The following is a 16202-nucleotide window of genomic DNA, read 5'->3' as shown; positions in this document are numbered from 1 at the left end:
CTGAAGCTGCTTAAACAGCACCCCTCATAAGAAATTTGTGAGTTGCATAGAGGAGTAGCAGCTGAGCTATCAGCTGATGTGGGTTTATCTGCAGAGATCACCTGTGATCTTCACTTTGTGGCCTGAGTGAAGCATCACTGCCTGATTTATGCAACACTGCAACTTTCAGTGCTGATGCTGATTTATTATTGGTATGTACCTAGTGCATTTTTTTAGTGTTAATGACATGAAACATGTGATGAGAAAGAGAAATTGTTTTGTACTTTTACTTCTTTTTTTCCTCCAACACTTGCCCGGGGCCTTTCTCTGTGGAATTTGTATCTTCTCAGCAGGTACTCCGGCTTCCTCCCACAGTCCACAGACATGCAGTTAGTGGGGTTAGGTTCACTGCTGATTCTAAATTGCACACCAGTGTGGATGGTTGTCTGTTTCTCTGTGTTTTGAGCCTGCACATTGGCAACCTGTCCAGGGTGTACTTTGCTTCTTGCCCTATGGCAGCTGGGAGAGGCTCCAGCACCCCCACAACCCAGAATTGGATAAGCAGAAGAGGATGGATGGATGGATGGATGGATGGATGGATGGATGGATGGGTGGATGAATGGATGGATGGATGGATGGATGGATGGATGGATTCTCTGTTACTTAGATTAGGTTTTGTTTTTTAATCTGTAGATGACTTGTAGTCCCAACACTGGGAAGAAACAGAAAAAGTGTTTTTGTGATTATTAGATTTCATAAAAAGCCGAGTAAAACTGGAGCTCTTGCTTTTCTGCAAGAATGCAATCTATAACTGGCATAAGAGCCGCTTCTATTCCAAAGCTTAACTCCTGAAATTTAGCCCTTTAGAAATAAATCAATATGAGGACTGAGACGTGGTTAGGAAAGATAAAAAGATTCATCTCTGATCATTTTTGTTTGCCTACATGTTTTGGCATGCATATCCAGTGGGCCACATTAATTCTGCAGTCAAAAGCAAACATTAGAAATACTGTTTGTTTAATAAGAAGTCTGATTTGTTTTCCTACAGCCCAGATTTTAAGGGCTCACACAGACAGATGGTGGAATGCAACACAGCTCAGCAGCTGCACTGCTGTTCTCCAGGCACACTGACAGATGAATCCACACAAAAGCAAATACCTTGAGCACTTTAATGACTTGTCAGAGTGTAAATCCATCTGTTTCTTTTGTCTTTCTCTCAGGACCTGACAGCCTTGGTAGCCAACGGCACGGTGACCAGCAAGCCTCCTGTCACTTTACGGTTGGTCATCCCAGCGAGCCAGTGCGGCTCCCTCATTGGCAAAGGCGGGTCCAAGATCAAGGAGATCAGAGAGGTGAGTCTGTGTAACACTGCGTAACAGCAGTGATCAGTGAACAGACACCAAAACTCACCTGTTCAAAAAGACCTTTAATCTCTAGTTTATTTATTTATTTACTGACTTATTTATTTTTTGTTTGTTTACACTCTGTACAGCATCCTTGGGTTTCTTGAAAGGCGAGATAAAATCAAAGTTATTATTATTTTTATTATTATTACAAAAATGTTTCCATTTTCAAAGAAGACATCGAACCAGCTGCTACTGATGATTAATCTGCTGTTAATGATACGTGTTTACTCAGATGATTGACTTCATAGACAGGTGGTATCATCAGTTGGTACCAATGTAGTCGAGTTAACACTAATAGGACACTCTGAGATCTTATCCTTCAACAGATTCTAACAGTCTTTTCATTGCCCATGCTTCAACAGGTAGTTTAGTGAAATCTTGCTTAAATTCAAGCACTTATCACCAAGATTATATGTCTGCAGTGGTCCTACCTCAGTCCTCAGTGAACAGGGATGAATGAACCCAAATGGATCTTATCCCTGGTTCAATGATAACACTTGTGCAGTCAGACGGGAGTGCAGGTGTCATTTCAAAGGACTGCTGGCTTCGTTACCAAACCACTGATAAAGAGGCTAAAAGACAATGCCTATTGAAAATCATTGTATCCTATTATTTAAAACTATCAAATGTGTCCTGATTGCTTCACAGTCTGCCGGTTTTGAAACCTGCTCTGATATGTGCACTAAAGTTTTGCACTTTTTTATTGATAAGGTTGCCACTATAAGGGATCTCATTCAGCCCTTGTCTCTGACCCCTCTGCCTCTGTCCCATGTTCTGCTGTTTTTAACCAGTTTGAGCCCGTGACTGGTGCTCTTACAGGATTTGGTTCATCATAGGAAGCCCTCAGGTCTCCTGTGATGCTGTGCCTCCTTGATGTTATAATGATAGTAAAATTATTTAATGATATTCTCTTGGCATCTGATTCTGGTGATTTTGTGATTCTTGTTCTGCTTGATCTAACTGCTGCTTGTGATAAAGTTGACCACAATATTCTAATAACCCATTTACAGTATCTTGTGGGTATTTGTGGCACTGCTCTGGAATGGTTTATCTTGACGTCTTATTTAGCAGGCAGAACTTTTCTATCAGCCTTGCTGGCTCCGATTCCTCCTGCTCATCTGTTATGTGGGGTTCCACAGGGCTTAATTTTAGGACCATTGCTTTTTGCACTCTTATCTACTTCCATTGGGATCCATTCTTAGAAAACATGGAATCTCCTTTCACTGTTACACTGATGATAGTCAGATCTATGTGCCATTAAAGCAGAAGGACGGCTTCTTAATTAAATCACTTATTGCATGTCTTGATGACATTAAAGTGTAGATGGCTCCATATTTTCTACATTTTAATGTAAAAAAGACTGAAATGTTGATGTTTAGACCCAGTAGCTCCTGTGAGACTGTACTGCAAAGTATCACTTGTGAACCCAGAAGTACAGAGAGTGGGACCTGATGAGTATTCGGAGGTTGTTTGATGGAGGGTGTAGGTGCTGCAGTTGGGCCCTCAGAGAGAATATTTTGGCTCTACTATTATTAGTGCAGCTCCACTGAAGAGCACAGACTCATTCAGAAGCTGATCTTTAGTACAATTCTGTTTAATCTGACATATAAAGTACCAACATCAATTTGGAACTAACTCGGTGTCTCTGATACCCGCTTCAAAGATATAACCGTCAGAAAGTTAATGTTACATACACATCAACAGTTCTGAGTTTCACTGAGCAGAAGCTGTTCCAGGGTGTCTGACAGAACAGATCCTGCTTTGAAATGATCCAGCACTTTAATGGGCTTTAATAGGTAGCTCTGTTTGCAACCTGGGCATAGTGGAGAGAGTACAAATTAATGTAATTTTAGTATAGTCTGTGACTGACTTTTATACAAGTTTGACTCAAAGGTCACAAACATCTATCCAGCAGATAGGAAGAATCACAGATGAGTTCCCATAGTTTGAGACTTCCTGACAGATATCTCTGACCCCAACTGGATGCTCGTCAGACTGAAACTATGTGGAATAAATCAAAAGTGTTCCTGGACAAAAACAGGTCACACAAGTTTTCCTTTTGATATGTAAAATACATGGACCAGGCAATAAAATGAATAGATACACAGTGTGACACAAGACCTTGAAAACTTAACAAAGGCAGCTCACTTCAGCGTGAATACTGGGTCACACATCTGACAGTTTCCACCACGTGAGCCAGCTAACAAGGGCCCAAAAAACTCAATAATAAGTGAATTAATTCCACAAGCATTTAAACTTTTGTTGTTTTTTTACACTAGGTTTCTTGCTAATCATGAAACTACCACCTTAAATGCTCTTTGGATAACTTTGTCTAAACTTCGTGTCTATTAATACACAATCTGACACATGGCCTTTTGAATTGTCAAAAAAATATACAGTCATTCATTATACCTGTCAGAGCTGCTCAAAGACTCTTTGCTGCTTCATCTGCAGAATGCTTTCTGCTCAGTGTGACTCATATATTTTTAGGCAGGAATGGAATAATTACTCTGTGTATGTGTGTGCGTTTCTTTGTGTGTGTGTAGACAACAGGTGCCCAGGTTCAGGTGGCAGGTGACCTCCTCCCCAATTCCACAGAGAGAGAAGTGACGATATCAGGGAGCCAGGACGCCATCATCCAGTGCGTCAAACTCATCTGCACTGTAATCCTAGAGGTATGTGAGAGGAGGCGTCACACAAACACTACAAAGTGATGTAAAGAAATAAAATTAATAAGGAATTAATAAGAAAATGTTTCAAATACCTGCAAGCTTTGGGGCTGAAAAATGAAGCCAGTGTGGAAATTCCAAAAACTGCAGTTCCTCTAATGGCCACTTGAAGGTGAGCCACAGTGAGTCAGTCTCCATAGACTCCCATGTTTACAACTTTACAGCAGAAATAAACATGTTTACAGCCTGATACAGAAACTGCTTTGGTCTCTGTAGGTAACTTCCTCTGTCATAACAGCTGTGGGGGTGGGGGGCTGTTTTTATGACTCACCTGTTCAAATCATATTAAGGCTTAAAGTTTACATTATTAGGGGTGTGGCCTCTTTGACTGACAGGTGGATGGTGACACAGGCAGCTGTAGTTGCTAGCTGTCTGCTAGGCTTCACCCTCAGCTAACTGGACTCCCTGAAGGGGACCTCTGGACTCTGTGCTTTTGGAGCCTTTTGGAGAATTTTGAATGCAATTATGTGACCAGTAATATGGCTGCTGTTAGCATTAGCTAATAACTTAGCACTTTACCTTTTTATCCAGATGTAGTAACGTCTGGCAACTATAAAAACAATATGATGTTAGCTAAAATGATAGCTTTCAGGCTTGAAAATGAGAAGTCCAGAAACCTGGTGGTGATAACAGTGGCTCCATCTTTGACATACAGTCTGTGGCTGATGCTGGTGATAAAGCAGTGTAAAGTGATGACTCTCTGCAGGTTCATCACTGCCTCAAACAGCTTTAACACTGCTATTTTTGCATTGCTTTTTCACATATTGCAGCTGCTTTGCTGCACATTTCTCTTCAGTTCAAGGTTTTTTTGGGATGTGTGCATTGTCTGATGGGTAGTTGCTATGACGACAGCCTTCTGTACCTTCATCCTTTTCTAAGCTAACTTTTATACTTTAATGATTAGTCAAGAAGTCTGATCTTAGTCTCATCTTAGAGGATTAATTCAAGGCCGTCTTTTCATATCAGTATTTCAGACATTTGTCACATTTTGTGACACAAACATCATCGCCGTCCCTCCCTGATCTATTATTGTGATCACACTCAGTGACAAACAAGAGACAAAGCTTTTTTTCTTCTGATGCAACCTGATGCTAATTTCAAAATGACACAGAACTGCCAGAGCGATGCTTTTAAAAATTCATGTTGTAGTTCTGTAATGACGCATACTTGTCTGCTCTTTATTAAGATTACACTAATTTTTCTTTTTTTTTGTGCAGTGCCGTCCACCTTTCCAATAATCTTCAAAATGGAAACTGTAAAATTTATAATTCATGATTGTATTATAATTAATCAGAGACTGCAGTCATTAAGAAGAGCATGTCGTGGGGATTAGAAGCAGAAACAGTGAAATCAAAGGCTTCAGGAGCTCATTGGTATTCCGAGCACCTTAATCTGCAATGAAAAAGAAGGACTAGAAGACAGAAAAGAAATAAAAATGCTGACCTTAGTTAAACTTCATTCACTTTCAAGTGCTGGTACTTACTGTCAATGTGAAGTTCCATGCCTTCATTCACACTTTGTTTGATCTCAATAAGAAATCTTTTGAAGTACTTTGGTCCTCTGACGGACTGTCGTCTCCATGCCTTCCACCCAGTGCATGCTGGGATATGGTACATCCAAACACTAGATCGGGATAAATGAATGAGAAATCTATTTTTCTGTGAAGTCCTCTCGTCAGAAGCAGAGTAGAGGTTTCTGGCACAGCTTCATCTTCTTCCACGGTGAATTCAGGAAGAAAAAACATCCGAACTCCAATAAAAATGACAACATATAGAACACCAAACAAATTTGATTCAGCTTGTGGCCTTCATCAAACATATTACATGCTCATTTGAAAAACTCACTTTTAACAGAAGGAACAGGCAGCGCAATGCTCAGGAATGGACAGCCAGCTCCCAGCTCTCAGTCAAAGTGGTCCCGTACCCAACTTTAAGCCTTCATAAGTTTTGGAAGGCAAGTGAAAATGCAAAAACAAAAAAAATACATGTACAGTTGTTTGGGGGTGGGGGTGGGGGTCACACGCTGGAAACATGAAAAAAATGTGGATGTTTGAATCTGGGAGTCTATGGACACTCACTTTTGGAGTCAGCCTCAAGTGGACATTAGAGGAACTGCAGTTGTTGTTATGTTTCAGTTTGCTTCATTTTTTTGCTGCTAGGGTAAAAATTCAGCACAATCTGTGAAGACAAAATACAGGTGACACTTAGTATTACAGCTCAGTTGTAACATGGTAATAGTGGAGTAATGAGGTGGAAACACAACATAATAATAATACAGAACATTATTACTACTTAATTACAGTACTATCAAGTAGGGTGGCTGTAGCTCAGGAGGTAGAGCAGGTCACCTATTTATTGGAAGGTCAGCGGTTTAATTCCTAGCTACTCCAGGCTGCATGCCAATGTATCCTTGGGCAAGATACTTAACCCCAAGTTGCTCTCCGACGCAACCGTTGGAGTGTGATTGTGTGTGAATGTTAGATAATTGAAGCACTTAGCTTAGTTAATCATGGAAGTGCTTGTATGAATAGGTGTGAATGAGTAAATGTAAACATCCTGTATAAGCGCTTTGAGTGCTCAGACTGAGTAGAAAAGCACTATATAAGAACTAGTCCATTTACCATTTTACCATTTAATAACAGCAATCAAGTCATTATATTGTATCATCAGTGATTATAGCTGAGTTATATTGAAATGTATGTAATTGGGTAATAACAGGCCAAAAACTGGGGGTTTATAAATAATATTTACATTGTTACCTTTAAACAAAGAAGCGTGCTCAGGACATATGAATTGGATTCATTCTGGTAATAATATGGGAATATGGGAATAGTATCCTAATATATTAACGCTTCAGTCACCATTACCTCATTATTATGAGACCACAAGTGAGTGTATAAAATTTATAACGCACAGATTTTGCCATTTTATTTCTAGTAGGTTGTCATATTGTTAGCAATGTACATATTTCCACATTACTACCTCCAGTTTCTGGACTCTTCTTACCCAATTACATTAATTTCAGTGTAATATTACTTAACTACAACTATTGTTGATGAAGACTGAGTATTGGATATTACTTTGGAAATTAAGTGGCATCGGCTTAGTACCTTTTTTCTTATTACTGCCTTATTACCCCAATATTACCACACCGAGCTGTAATAGAAAGTGCAACAAAAATGGACACATAAATGGAAAATGCAAAGCCTGAAGTAAGCATGAGTTATCACTGAATAGGCCTAACAACACGCGGGGCTGGGATCTCTGGGGTCCACCGCCCATCCCAACTACCTTTGTTCAAACTACGTACTGTGCAAAGAGGGTGAGAGGGAGAAAGATATGTGAAAACTTGTTTGATTTGATCATGCATCCATATTCAAATTGAGCACTGACAGGTCATCACTAAGAATCTCATCAGCTAAAACAATTAGCCTAGACTCTCTGGGTGTATCCTACAAGCAGCACTTAATGAGCTGCAGTGGATCACAGCATGATGAATATGACATTAGTAGAGTGCGTGTAATAAAAGCACTCAGCATGCAGCATGAAAAGCCATGATTCCCTCATTTCAACCGCATCAGCAATTCAGACAAACACAACGACAATCCAGCAGCACAGCAAGTTTAAATAAGAGCGACTTGGCTTTTATGATGCTGTGCAGCAATAACGAAATAAACACATGTTGCTACTTAATGTCTCTTTGATGTCTCCCTGTTGCATCAAACACACAATAAGATAAAAATGGATGCAACATTAGCATAGACTTGATGATCAAGAGAATGCACCATACATAATGTCTTAAAAGAGATAGGAAGAGGTTCAAAAATAGCTTAATATGACAAATGAAATAAAAAGCATGGCTGTTTCCCAACTTCCCAAATACTGAACGCCCTCCTGCTTCCATAGAAAGTGAGTTCAGCAGTTAAAGGTTTTATCACATGTTAAACACTGAGCTTGTGGTTTTATGCACATAAGGATTCCTGTCTTTATAGATACATAAAGATAAATAAAGCATAAACACATATCTGTTATGGTATGTGTTCTACCATTCTGCTGCTGTCAGAAATGCCTCCCACAATGCTTTGGGCTGACCACTTTCACTGGTTGCTGTAACTACTAAGAATATATTTTTTTTCTATTTTGCTCATCGCAAGGAGGTTGCTGTCTTATTTTTTCATAAATGCTGTTTTATTAAAGCTGCTAGCGTAGCTCATTTAGTCATTTAGGCACAGTGTGTCCCGTCACTGCAGAGCTCAGTGCACTAGATTATGGCATCAGTGAGATGAACCTACGACTCCAACTCATCATTGTTAAAAGTGCATTTCTAATGGGAAGGCATAAAATAATTTTAAACCATTAATTGTTAACTGAAGCTATCAACAGAATAAGGAGAAACAAAAGACTTAATATCCAAAATATTTATGCACCATGCTGAAAAGAAGTAAATTTATCCCACAGTGACTCGGTGTAACTTTTAATTAAACTAGTAATCCTGAAGAGCACATTCTTATCTGTAGTGGTGGCCTGGGAACATTCAAATAAGTACAGGATTACAAACAACTATTGAAAATGAAAGGAAACTGAAGTACTCATCCAAAAACACATTAACACACCTGCTGGTAAATTGTCGCCCCCGGTGGCGAAAACTGAAATTAAAATTTGAAGAGGGTAATTACAGAAAGTACCTTTAACTCAAACCACAACCTTGTCCTAAATGTAACCAACTAGTTTTTAGAGCCAAAACTAACTGGTCAGTGGAGTAAGGACAAACTATAAACATGAAGGCCTCAATGGGAAGTGAATCATCTGAATCCTGGCTGACAAATTTATTAAAGTTGTTATTCCACCACCACCCCTACATCCCTCTAACATCGACTTTATACTGAAGGTATGAAGGAGACCATTATCTCTTGGTGGCTGGTATCGCTGTGTCATCAAGGCACCAAAGCACACCTTTTGCATAATGGTGAGGCACACATGGCATCTGTCAAAATGGCACCGTATTGCACCCCAGAATAAGAACATGTTGGCCCACAACTACACTTATCTTTCCATTGACGTTGCGTTCAGATTTGCCAGCACATAATTTGAACCCATTACATGCCACCACCACCACCACCTTAAGATTCTTCATAAATTTGTGCCCCCAAATCTTCTTCATCTCTTACTTTCTTTCTTTTCGTTATCTGTAGTCTCCGCCAAAGGGAGCGACTATTCCATACCGGCCCAGCCCAACCCCAGGAACTGTGCTGCTGGCAGGAAACCAGGTAAGCTGCTGGAGGATGATGAGAATTAACATCCTGCTGGAAATCATGTAATATTGTAGAGGCCCATCAGACTAACTGCAACAGGGAACAAAACATAAAATATGCAAGACGGCAGGAAAATGATAGATGGAGTGGACAGAGCGAAATCATGCAGGTATCCAGTGATGAAAGTAGTAAGAGAGTGGCAGAATAAAGGAAATGATTAACGAAGGCAGAACAAACAGATTTACAGACAAAGGGAGGAAAACAAATAACAGAAGAGAGCGTGAGAGAGGCACGGGCAGACGGATTAATGAGTCGGATAGACGGGTGGATGGAGGGGATTTAAGGAGGTATGAAGAAATGATGGATGTTTGGGAGTATTGAGGAAGAGATGGAGGAGTGGACGGAAGAGTGAGTGGGTACATAATTTATTATTTGAGAATATGCTTTGGTTTGCAGTTTCAGTGTCATAGAAAATGCCCACTTGGTCGCTTACCTTCGTCTTATTTTACTTACACACACAAAGTCGTGTTTCCATGTCTTCAGAGGACATTACACTGCCTTACATTCATTTCCTGGACATAAACCTTAAACTGATCTAAAACATGTATGCACTTCACAGGTCTCCTCAGGACAGGTTTTTGCTTTTTGTCCCCACAACTCTGAATAGATTTATGTCCCCACAACATGAGTAATACAAGTATGGATGCACACACACACACGCACACATAGGCATACACACACTCTTCCTAGCTTCTGGATTGTAAATAGCAGCTCCTGTCACACCAGTTTAATAGGATAAAATTATGCTTTTTTTTATGATGATTCATTACAGTTTGTCAGAGAAATCAGAGAAATATGTTTATGGCTGCTGCAGCGGGAACCTTGGTTTGTGTGTTTTCTGTGAATGAATTTGGTCGATTGGAAACTTTTCAACAAATTCTGCTGAATCTGTTTTTGCATCCAGAGCAGATTTTTATCTCTTCCAGGGAGGTCATGTGATTGTCCATTTGTGATCATCCATTACTTAAAAAGTTATGGACAGATTTGAACAATTTTTAACAAAATTGGGATTTGGCCCAACTGAGGAGTGGTTCACTTTTGGATACAATCTAGTTCTGTAACCAGGAATTTTTGGAAAGCTTCTTTGTTTTGCATTATGATGTTGTCGTGGATGCAGGGAGTTAGTTCATACATGGCAGAGATATTTTATAGATATTCAGCCACAGACTGCTCTTTTTATCTCTGAACATCCATCAGGTCATTAGTGACCCGTCTAGGGTTATGGCTAAATATGGTTTGGTATTTCCATGTTAACAAAATGTTCTTGTAGACTTTTTGCCTGTTTAGAACACCCAGATGTAAAAATTTTAATCAGAAAAAAAAAATAAAGTCAAATATAGTACAATATTCACCTGAAAAATAACTTTTGGTTTCTGTAAATTTGCCAACTTGTGAAGGGACTGTAGTGTTTCTGGTGACCATAAGAAGACAACTGGCTTAATAACATAACGTCGACTTTATTACGGACCGCAGCACTCACATACATGCGTCTGTTCTACGACTTGTCCGTCGAGCCTGCTACCACTCGTTTTGTCCACTTGGTGGTGCAGTTTTCAAACAACACACAACACAACTTGGAATATGACATTACCCCCTTTTTTTCAGTTATCTCCGATAATACATAAACAAACTCTGCTTGCTTTAAACAAAAAAGAACATTTACTTAACCAGCAACTCCAGTCTTGCTAAAATTCAGATTATTCAACATAAGAATAAATTTGACAATCTCCACAAACAGAATTAGTAGTCAGGGTCTCAACATAATGTCACATATATTAACACGCTCCAAGAACAAAAAAAACACATCAGAACGCTCAGCCACACTAACACGAGAATCAACAGGAAGATTCAAGGATTCAGTGTCACGTCTCTTTACCTGCACTGAAATTTAGTGGTTAGAACATCATCCACATAACATCAATATGCATATATCAAGTAAAGTCCTTTAAATATGCAGGTGGGCGTCTGTTGTTCCTATTGGGATACCTCGATGGAGTATTCCTCATTGCAGCGTTGTCAGGCTGACTGCAGACATCATCGTGGCCTGATGGAGCACCCACCTGTGGCACAATGCTTTTGAAGAATGAAGAGTTCCTTGTGATGGATTGTCCATTTCTGGAAGCTGTGATCATGGAACCCTTGATTCTTGTCACTGTATATGGTCTGACATCATATGGTGTGGTAAGCTTATTGCGCTTGGGTTGTCGATGTAACACTGTATCACCAAGAGCCAGAGTGTGTGGAGTGACATGGAGGCTCCTGTCGGCGTGAGACTTCATTTTGGCTTTGGCCTTGGCATCTCTTGCTCTCACAGCCGAATCTGAACATCCTTTTGGTGTGCTATTGAACGATGGAATCTTTGTATTCATTGCACGTCGAAATAGGAGTTCAGCAGGTGATCTCTCTGTTGTGCTGTGGGGTGTGGAACGATACTCTCGTAGGAAAATGTTCAACTGCTGTTTCCAAGGAATTCCTTGTGTGTCTGCCACCCGTAGCGCTTTGCCTAGGGTGCACATGAATCTTTCAGCTGTAGCATTAGCTTGTGGCCATAGTGGTGTTATCCTGTGGTGATGGAAACCTAAATAGTTGGCAAACTGGGAGAATTGCCCACTGTTAAATGGGGGACCATTATCAGTCTTAACAACTCTGGGAATCCCAAACATAGCGAAAACTTTGTCAAAGATGGGAATGACTGTGTGAGCTGACGTTGACCTCACGGTTTCAACTAGAGGGAAACGTGTGTACTCATCTATGATGACCAGCAGATATTCTCCAGTTGGAAGAGGTCCATAGAAATCCGCACTCACACAGTGCCATGGTGTTTCAGGCAGTGGTGTCATTTTTAATGGCTCTTTCTGGATGGAGGGGGTGGCAGCCTGGCATGCAAGGCATCCACGTACTGCTGCTTCTGCTTTGCAGTCAATGCCTGGAAACCAAACTTTGGACCTGAGCAGTGCTTTTGTTTTGACGATCCCCTGATGTCCTTCATGGGCGAGCTGGACAACTCTTTCCTGCAGAGTGGTGGGAATAACTATCCTTGTCCCACGCAGAATGACGTCAGATGCTGGTGATGCTGTCAGTTCACTACTGACACAACGGAAGTGTTTCATGATGTTCACATGCTGTGATTTTTCAATTTTATGCCACGTGTTGTCTCTAATGTGAGTACTGACTTCCTGAAGAATGGAGTCTTTGAGTGTCTCTGCTTTGATCTCTGCAAGTGTCATGGCTTTTGGTGTGGCATGAGTTGCAATGAAGCTCACATATTCTTCCGCCACTTTCGCAGCACGTGTACTCTCAATTTTTGGAGATGGAATCGGGTGACGAGACATGTAATCAGCTGGGTTGTTGGCTCCCTTTCTGAATTCCACCTTGAAGTTGTAGGGCTGAAGCCTCAAACCCCATCTTTCAATCCTGGCTGGTGGTTTTGATCGGGGATTGTTCCATATGATTTCCAGTGCTTTATGATCTGTCACTAGTGTGAAGGGATGTCCGTATATGTATAGGTGAAAATGTTCACAGCTCCAGACAATAGCAAGTGCCTCTTTTTCAGTCTGGGAGTATCTCCTCTCAACGTCACTGAGAGAACGACTGGCATATGCTATTATGTGTTTCACCCCTTTTTCATCTTTTTGACATAGGATGGCACCCAGTCCAACGGGACTGGCATCCACAAGCAACTCTGTATCACGGCCTGGGTAGAAGTAGGACATAACGGTGTCACTAGTGAGGCTGTCTTTTAATGTTTGAAGAGCTGTCTGCTGATCTGGACCCCACACCCAAGAAACATCTTTTCTGGTGAGCTGCCGCAGAGGTTCAGAGATGGAAGAGAAGTCTTGGATGAATCTGGAGCAGTAGTTGGCCATGCCAAGCAGGCTTTTAATTTCAGTTGGAGTCATAGGGTCGGGAGCCTGATGAACAGCGGCAACTTTCTTCGGATCCGCGGAAATCCCTTCTGCAGAGAAAATGAAACCAAAAAACTCCAATCTGGACTTATTGAATTCACACTTATCACGATTGAGTGTGAGACCGCTTTCCTTCAGTCGTTGAAACAGAGCTCTGAGGTTGTTATCATGATCACTCTGGGACGCACCGTAGACAATGATGTCATCGCTGAGATTTTTCACTCCAGTGAGACCTTGCAAGGTCTGACAGATGGCATTCTGGAAAACTTCAGCGGCAGACGAAATGCCGAAACTCAGTCTTTTGTAGCGTTTCAATCCAAGATGAGTGGTGAACGTGGTAATATATCTGCTGTCCGGATGTAGCTCCAACTGATGATACCCAGCTCTTAAATCCAGCTTTGAAAATACTGTTGCGCCATTTAACTCATGTACCACATCATCCATGGTCGGGGTAATGTGGCGCTCTCTCTCAATGGCCGTGTTAGCCTGACGCATATCAACACAGATCCTCACTTTTTCGGGATCTTTGGGTTTAGGCGGTGCGACGATCGGTGAAACCCAAGGTGTGGGACCAGTCACATCTTCAATGATGTCGTCCTCCTGTAGTTTCTTAAGTTCATCCTCCACTTTTTGGCGTATGTGGAAGGGCACACGTCGATGTGGCTGGCATGAAGGTTTAACATCAGGATTTATGTGAAGCTTCACCTGAAAATCTTTCAATTTTCCAATCCCTTGGAACAAGTCTGGATGACTTTCCACCAGCTCATCAGCAACGGTACGACACTGTGCTTTAGCTGACACTGCTGTGACCACGTTGATTAATCCCAGTGCTGTTGAAGTTTTGTAGCTCAGAATGTTGAAGCCATCACCTTTAATTACAAAGAACGTGCACATTGCCTTCTTGTGTCCTTTTTCCACACAACACTTGAAAATCCCTCTCACTGGGAGTGGAGAAGTAGAGCGAAAAGGATAAATCTTTGTTTCAGTTGAATACAATTGTGGACGTGGTGTTAGCTTTTCGAAGCTTGTGTCACTTAGACAGTTGGCTGAGGCTCCTGTGTCTATCAGAACTGACGAAATGGTGCCATTTATTTTGATCAGAGTCTGTGGTAGCTCAGAAACTTTATCTGCATCAACCACAAAAACATAAGCATCATCACTGCTAGAAGAGGTGTTTTCTGTTTCATCTGGGGCAATCTTTTTGACATGATGAACGTTCTTGAAATGTGCATTACTACCAAGTCGGGGCTCTTTTCTGTTACTGTTTCTTGGTGTTGATCTGCATTGTCTTGCAAAGTGATTGAATTTGCCACATGCTCTACACTGTTTCTTATTAGCAGGGCACTCACCAGCATGGGGGTAGTTGCCTCCACAGTTCCTGCACTGATTGGTGGAACGCCGTTTAGCTGACCATTTGTGATTCTTTTGATGCATCTCAGAAGCCTTCTGATCCACCTTGTTAACTGTGGCTGCGGAACCTTTTTCTATGTCGCTAGCTTGCATTTCTGCCAATTCAAGTGTTCTCCCAAAGTTAAGAAGCTCCTCCAAACTTAGTTTTTCCTCCATCAGTGCTTTCCTGCGCAGTTGAGATGATGCACAGCTGTGTATGATTTGCGTTTTAATTTCAGTTTCCACATCTGCAAAGTCACAATTCTTTGCCAGCATTCTCAGTCTGGTGTGATAACTGTCCACATTTTCCCCAGGTTCTTGTGTTGCTTTTCTAAACATGTAGATCTGATACTGGACGTTTTTCTTCGGCGAAAAGTACGTGGTTAACTTCCTTTTTGTGTCAGCATATTTGTCATCTGCTGCTGCTACTGTGTCGTAGATATCATGCACCCGCTCTCCAGCAAGATGTAATAACAGTGCTTTGAGTGTTGCATCTCCTGATATGTTCATGGCAGTGGTATAATTTTCAAACCTTTGCAGCCATTTATTCCAGCGAGGTCCAACAGAGCCAGGATCCGTTTCTGTGTCGAAGGACGGGAGAGCAGTCATGTGCGCCATGCTTGCCTGGTGCGTAGGGGTCTGTTGCTATTGCTGTTAGCGTAGCTTAGCTTCTGGGAGGTTATAGCTTCCTACCCTTTTCTTGAACGTCGGCGCTGACACGCCATGCATCCAAATTTACTCCTCGTCGCCAATGTAGTGTTTCTGGTGACCATAAGAAGACAACCGGCTTAATAACATAACGTCGACTTTATTACGGACCGCAGCACTCACATACATGCGTCTGTTCTACGACTTGTCCGTCGAGCCTGCTACCACTCGTTTTGTCCACTTGGTGGTGCAGTTTTCAAACAACACACAACACAACTTGGAATATGACAGGGACTAAAACAAAATCCAGGTAATAACCCTAGACAGGTAAGTGTTGACCTGGTAAATGCTAGAAGATCGGTGGTCACATCAAATAAAGTTAGTTTTCTTTTCCATCAAAGAGATTTACAGTTTTTTTCAAAATACACCGTTTGCTTTTTCATATTTTATTGAGGCAAGAAATCTTAAAAAAGGTCACACAAGCAGAATCATCATTACGCAAAAACATGAATGGTAAATGGACTAGTTCTTATATAGCGCTTTTCTACTCAGTATGAGCACTCAAAGCGCTTATACAACCTGTGCATTCACCCATGCACTCCCATTCATACAAGCACTTCCATTTTTACGAAGCTAAGTGCTTTTTTTAATTAACTAACATTCACACGCATTCTTACTCCGACAGAACGGTCGGAGAGCAACTTGGGGTTAAGTATCTTGCCCAAGGATACATTGGCATGTAGCCTGGAATAGCCAGGATTCGAACCGCTGACCTTCCGATCAGTAGGTGACCTGCTCTACCTACTGAGCTACAGCCACCCCACAACATGAATGA

General features: G+C 41.3%; 1 protein-coding gene across 1 annotated transcript in view; it reads left to right on the top strand.

Annotated features, from left to right (window-relative positions):
• pcbp4 (poly(rC) binding protein 4) overlaps positions 1-16202 on the top strand; it is a 206741-nt gene that overhangs the window by 140564 nt on the left and 49975 nt on the right. The window contains exons 7-9 of the mRNA XM_030723841.1: positions 1200-1331; positions 3932-4060; positions 9306-9380. Of these exons, the coding sequence (XP_030579701.1) occupies positions 1200-1331; positions 3932-4060; positions 9306-9380 (336 nt within the window). The remainder of the gene's footprint in view (positions 1-1199; positions 1332-3931; positions 4061-9305; positions 9381-16202) is intronic.

The sequence above is a fragment of the Archocentrus centrarchus genome, unplaced genomic scaffold (genome assembly GCF_007364275.1).
Source record: "Archocentrus centrarchus isolate MPI-CPG fArcCen1 unplaced genomic scaffold, fArcCen1 scaffold_29_ctg1, whole genome shotgun sequence".
Taxonomy (NCBI): domain Eukaryota; kingdom Metazoa; phylum Chordata; class Actinopteri; order Cichliformes; family Cichlidae; genus Archocentrus; species Archocentrus centrarchus.
This window is presented reverse-complemented; position numbering and strand designations above follow the sequence as displayed.